Below are 5,018 nucleotides of genomic sequence, written 5' to 3'. Positions count from 1 at the left end.
ATTCAACCTCCCAATCCTTGAAAGGGTGACTTTTATCACCTATAACAACAATTCCTTTAGTCTTAGGTTGGCCGAATGCAAGGTGTACCTTCGCTTGTGAACATACGACAGCAACAAAGATTTCCGAGAACTCTTGACATAGGGTAATTTCATGCTCCCGGGAGGTGAAATCGATAACTTGTATTCCAGGAAGGACGCAGTAAAGTATTCCGCATATTAGACGTGATGACAGTGATGAAGCTTGGAAAAGTGGGAGAAGCAGCTCTTCCATAGTTTCTTGACCGTCGGCTATTGGCAGGGAAAACTCATTTGGCAGGCAGAACTTGATCTTCTGAGCTAATTCCATCCACTCCGCAATATCCTGAGCGGAAAAAGGCTCTGGTGTTCCTTCTGACATGTCGCTATCTTCCTCAAAAAGAAATGCATCTAATTCTCTGGATTGCACTTCGACGTGTGAAAGAGATTGCTCCTCATTTCCAGATTTGGAGTGTTGGTTGTCATCGGACCCTTGGTCCTGATTCTCACTGCGCTGGCTATTCTCGCTGCTTATATCGGCAGATATCTTGTCCATTTGAATGGGGTTTTCAGGTGTTGGATCAATGCGACGGTGCTTAACACGTCCAGAACTTGTTGCTCTTGATTTTCTCTTGTTCCTTGGCGGGGTCGTTTGAGTGCCATCTGGGTAACGACGTTTGAAAGACTTTTCAATTTCCTCCTTCAACCTATCGATTGTTTGTAGCAGTGCTATGAATTGATCTTGGGTGAAATTCTCTTGGTTAGATTCCCAGATATCGAGTGATGCCTTGATGTTTTCGATCATAATTATTTCAGTGAATGGTTCGTAAAAAAAGGAGCCTAGAAGGAATTTTAATGTTTTCTGTCTACGCTAACAATTTTGTGAGGTAGAGTTATTGATTCTAGGCGGACGTTTCATCGCGATATCTTTGAAAAACGAAAAGAACATGGGACAACTAAGAACGTGAATAATTACTATCCGACCTAAAATACGGCCCTTTGTGGCGAATGGTTACTACATATTCTCTCTACTATGAATAATTGTGTACTTTGCCCAGAAATTGCTCTGCCGAATAAAGCGGATCGCAATTTTCGTCCACCCTTCCTGTCTGTGTGGTATTATGTCGCTCGCTGTGCGCAATTCTACGTGTGCCGCTAGACGTTTCTATGACTCCGGAGTACCGGCGTGAATTTGTCGGCAATTTGGCGATATCTGAGGATATAGAAGACCGCCATCGCTTCAGTCATCACGTGGGACAGGGTGAATTTTGTATATATAGACGTCTTCCTCGCTCCTTAAAGCATCATCTTCAATCCTCTCCTCATCTCAGCATGGCCAATATGGATGCCGACCTGGTCTTGATCGAATCTGATTCAGACATGAGTTCGACCTCGCAAACGGCTCCGACCAGCCGAAGGAAAAGAAGACGCGAAGGCAAGTGAGAGCTCGTTCAAGGATGACCAAATCTAACAAAGAGCAGAAGAGCAACACGATGAATCGCAAATGGTTCCAACCGGCCAAAGGAAAAGAAGACGCGTAGGCAGGTGAGAGCTCGTCCAAGGAAGACCAAATCTAACAAACAACAGAAGAGCAACACGATGAGTTGCTGGAAATGCATTGTTCTGGCTGCATGGTGGCAATCTCTGATACCCAGATAGTCTACTTTTTTCCGTTCTGCAAATGCGTAGGTTTCTATCCCTTGACACTGTTTGCATCTCACTAAACTTGATAGATTTACTGCAATCAGTGCACAGTTCGACCCGTCCTGAACCAAATTCGCGCACGTGGCGTCAGCATCCTTCAAGAGGCGGTACTCGGTATAATGTTACACAAGGAAACAATACTCCCTAAGGTTGTAATCGATAAGGCGAAATGCCACCACACTGGTTTGCCAGGTGCAATCAAATGTTATGGTGCCGCCTGTACATTATGCTTAGAGGAGGTACTACCGAGCCAAGGATGTGGATATCTGCCCTGTGGTATGACATAACTCTTTCTCCTCTAACAGAGATAACATCAAGCAGGCCATTCATTCTGCAAGTCTCACATCGAAGAATGGTTTAAAACAGCGAGGACATGTCCTACATGTCGGATAAGTATCCCTGACAAAGGCGGATATTTTAGGCAAGATAGTTCTTATGTTCTTAATTGGCCTATGTTCGTAGATTAATTTGTTTTTGAAATGTTAATACAATTCGTTTTGCATATCTTCGCCGTGCGACTTTCCGTTTTCCGTAGATACGGGCAACAACATGCATAGTCCGGGCTCGATCTTGAGATAGGCTTGATGGTGTGTAGAGTAGTTACTTGCGTCCTTGCATACTCGTTTCTTTGTGCGACGAATGATTCTATCAATTTGCCGGCCCGCATTCCAGGTAATGTCATGTTCCCGGCAATCGATGCAAAGTGAATGGCGAGCAGTGCCCCGCACACATCCTGCGATAGCGTCATGATAACGTCCTGCTGAAATAAACGTCCTGCTGAAATAAACGTCCTGCTGAAATAAACATCCTGCTGAAATAAACATCCTGCTGAAATAAACGTCCTGCTAAAATAAACGTCCTGCTAAAATAAACGTCCTGCTAAAATAAACGACCTGCTAAAATAAACGACCTGCTAAAATAAATGCCCTGCTAAAATAAACATCCTGCTAAAATAAACGACCTGCTAAAATAAACGTCCTGCTAGAATAAACGCCTGGCTAAAAATAAATTTTGAAGGACACCCTGCGTAACGAAAAACCTCCGTGCCGAAAAGTTACTTTTGACTTGGCTGCTAACGTCCGCGGGTAACTTCAGTTTCAACGTGCTTATCGAGTACATCTGCTTCTACGGTCATTCCATGCTGTCGTTCCTTTCGTCATTACAACTTCACCGACGCATCGCCGGATTACAAACAATTTGGAAGCAGAGACGTAAAGAGCAGGGAATCAACTGTCGCAATTCGCGCAGGAGCGACACGGTCCTCGCGTCGTGCAGATCAGTTCTGCGTCTACAGTACCAGCGTGGAAAATATTATTGAATATAAAGCACCGCACAAGCTTCCGCTCGACTACATCTACGAGGGCCTTGAGGACATGGATTTGGACGATGTGGTTCGGGCTCGCGACCCTAATCCTCTGCGCGATCAATACCGCCGCTTAATAGCTGCCGTCATCACTCAGGCATTTTCGTACATGATCGAAAGTACTGCACCCAAAAGTGCTTGCTCGGATTGGTCAATGGGGGTACGCTCGATGCTGTGTCCGAATGTGGGAGAGGCTGCCATCAGATTGGCCTACCTGGATTTCTTACAGGGATCTAGACAGCGACTGCAGGCCTGTCGGGCGTCCTGGAGCTTGCGGCGTTCTATTTTGGGGTTAGGCTGCGATCTCACGGCTACACGGTAGCTGCGAAGGCTACCCCAGCCCATTTCGTTTCGCGTCTTCAGTGGGAGGCCTCTGTCTACAATTAGCTTCGACCTGTACAGGGTGTACACGTACCAGTTCCTAGACCTGGAGACACATTATTTCTATGAAGGAATAACGAAACTTGTTCACATGATGTTTTTGAGTTTTGGAGGAATACGCATATCCAAGCACCTTACCAGTCAGAACGGCACGGTCGTTGCTCGACAGATTGACTGTGCAGCTCGAGCAATCCACAATTATGGTGTCTTGCACAAGGATCTTGAGCCCCGCAACATACTATGGAATGATGAACGTAGCTAAGTCATGCTGATTGACTTTGAACGGGCGGAAATCGTCAAGTCACGGAGGGTGCTGGGTGATATCTCCCCAAATCGAAAGAGAAAGCGATCACTTGATGCAATCATGGTTAAGAGAGGCGAGGAAAAGATGTCCGTGTTTGCACGGGAACGACGACGGGCGCTTAATGGATTGCGAGCGTTGACTATTGTGGCCGGAAGCTCTATTACAGCTAACCTGGTTGAAGGCCGCATCAAGCCCCAAAGCACGTGTTTGCGTAGGTCAAGCAGATTCAAGTAATGAGTCACTGAAGTGCGAAATACCTAAACCCGGCTCGCAGCGCTTACTAGCTTTTAGCCTTTCGAGAAGTTGCTTATCAGGCTTGGGCTCATTCAGGGCAGAAGTGTCTTGTTTGATCGCGTTTACTCTAGCAAGACGTTGGCAGTGATTGGTATTGTAGGGAAGTATCGGAGATGTCCTGCCTCAACTCTTCAAGTATGGGGAGCACTCGATGCAAGGCATCTAAATGGCGGTGACGCACTGTTACATAGCCTTCAGCAGCCTTCAAACTTTCTTCTAGATATGCTTGAGTCTGCGCAATTTCTAGCTGTAAACAGTTAACAGTGTTTTCCAAATCTAATCGCTTCTGCTGCTCTATACACAGACTACTTTTATACGTTTCAAGTTCTGCCTTTAGGCCAGAATTTTCTTTTTAGAGTCACGATATCTTGCCAGTAAAGCCGATGTCTGCTTCCGTTGGTAACATAGACGTTCCCAGAACTGCTTCTATATCATCTCCATTGCGCATAGTACTCCATTCGTCAGGACGAACAGCCTCGAAGGTCTTCCCTATGCCGTCACAGAGAGATTTGTATGCCCCGATCGAATGATCACTAAGATTCTTAGAGAACAAATGTTGCTTCTCAGGCACCGCGCGCCAGCGGTAGGGGTCATCTAAGCGTGGAAGAAGACGAACTTGTGCTGGCTCAACAGTAATACCAAGTTGAGTTTCTACCTATCTTAGTACCGACAGCTTCTATTACGCGTAGAGAATAAGAGAATATTTACGGATATAGCGTGACAAATCTTCTCGGCACCTGCTCCTCCATTTCTGTCTTTCAAGGTTACTTGCCCGCATCGCAAACTTTATCCTGAAGTTTAATGTGTGCGTGTATGGTACTTATTGATTCGCAAACATGAGGTGAGAGATTTTATTTATAAACGCAGGATGTTTTATATGCTTTATAGACTAGCTAGGGGCGCTATAATTGAGCGCGGGCCTTGGCCGGCGGCCTCTTTTCCCTACCTTCTCCGGGA

The 5,018-nt window shown here is 45.9% G+C and overlaps 5 protein-coding genes across 5 annotated transcripts; 3 read left to right on the top strand and 2 right to left on the bottom strand.

Moving 5' to 3' along the window:
• Positions 1-39: 39 nt before the first annotated feature.
• Positions 40-820, bottom strand: BU24DRAFT_469106 (uncharacterized protein; the record flags this gene model as incomplete). Its single annotated transcript, XM_033532584.1, has 2 exons — positions 40-54; positions 107-820. 2 exons carry the CDS (start codon positions 818-820, stop codon positions 40-42), a joined length of 729 nt encoding a protein of 242 aa, XP_033376606.1.
• Positions 821-1,341: 521 nt separating this feature from the next.
• On the top strand, positions 1,342-2,115 carry BU24DRAFT_429501 (uncharacterized protein). The gene is made up of 3 exons (XM_033529747.1): positions 1,342-1,450; positions 1,497-1,552; positions 1,603-2,115. Exons 1-3 carry the CDS (start codon positions 1,348-1,350, stop codon positions 1,672-1,674), a joined length of 231 nt encoding a protein of 76 aa, XP_033376605.1. The 5' UTR covers positions 1,342-1,347; the 3' UTR covers positions 1,675-2,115.
• A 1,338-nt stretch (positions 2,116-3,453) lies between these two features.
• On the top strand, positions 3,454-4,268 carry BU24DRAFT_173048 (uncharacterized protein). Its single transcript, XM_033521535.1, has 2 exons — positions 3,454-3,978; positions 4,059-4,268. Exons 1-2 carry the CDS (start codon positions 3,729-3,731, stop codon positions 4,115-4,117), a joined length of 309 nt encoding a protein of 102 aa, XP_033376603.1. The 5' UTR covers positions 3,454-3,728; the 3' UTR covers positions 4,118-4,268.
• Positions 3,504-3,725, top strand: BU24DRAFT_360689 (uncharacterized protein; the record flags this gene model as incomplete). Its single annotated transcript, XM_033524121.1, has 1 exon — positions 3,504-3,725. A coding segment is annotated over one exon (222 nt), but the record flags the coding sequence as incomplete, so codon positions are not given.
• BU24DRAFT_429500 (uncharacterized protein) lies at positions 4,038-4,893 on the bottom strand. Its single transcript, XM_033529746.1, has 3 exons — positions 4,770-4,893; positions 4,424-4,712; positions 4,038-4,369 (listed from the first exon to the last, which is right to left on the bottom strand). The coding sequence occupies exons 1-3, from the start codon at positions 4,837-4,839 to the stop codon at positions 4,129-4,131; spliced, it is 600 nt and encodes a 199-aa protein (XP_033376602.1). The 5' UTR covers positions 4,840-4,893; the 3' UTR covers positions 4,038-4,128.
• Positions 4,894-5,018: the final 125 nt, after the last annotated feature.

Source organism: Aaosphaeria arxii (assembly GCF_010015735.1).
Source record: "Aaosphaeria arxii CBS 175.79 unplaced genomic scaffold BU24scaffold_36, whole genome shotgun sequence".
Classification (NCBI taxonomy): Eukaryota; Fungi; Ascomycota; class Dothideomycetes; order Pleosporales; genus Aaosphaeria; species Aaosphaeria arxii.
This window is presented reverse-complemented; position numbering and strand designations above follow the sequence as displayed.

Coding starts and splice junctions, on each gene's coding strand:
- BU24DRAFT_429501 (XM_033529747.1), top strand. CDS start 1,348: ATGGCCAATATGGATGCCGACCTGGTCTTGATCGAATCTGATTCAGAC. Junction 1,451..1,496: donor AAGGAAAAGAAGACGCGAAG/GCAAGTGAGAGC, acceptor AACAAAGAGCAG/AAGAGCAACACGATGAATCG. Junction 1,553..1,602: donor GCCAAAGGAAAAGAAGACGC/GTAGGCAGGTGA, acceptor AACAAACAACAG/AAGAGCAACACGATGAGTTG.
- BU24DRAFT_173048 (XM_033521535.1), top strand. CDS start 3,729: ATGCTGATTGACTTTGAACGGGCGGAAATCGTCAAGTCACGGAGGGTG. Junction 3,979..4,058: donor GCCCCAAAGCACGTGTTTGC/GTAGGTCAAGCA, acceptor ACTAGCTTTTAG/CCTTTCGAGAAGTTGCTTAT.
- BU24DRAFT_429500 (XM_033529746.1), bottom strand. CDS start 4,839: ATGCGGGCAAGTAACCTTGAAAGACAGAAATGGAGGAGCAGGTGCCGA. Junction 4,713..4,769: donor AGATTTGTCACGCTATATCC/GTAAATATTCTC, acceptor TAAGATAGGTAG/AAACTCAACTTGGTATTACT. Junction 4,370..4,423: donor GGCTTTACTGGCAAGATATC/GTGACTCTAAAA, acceptor AACGTATAAAAG/TAGTCTGTGTATAGAGCAGC.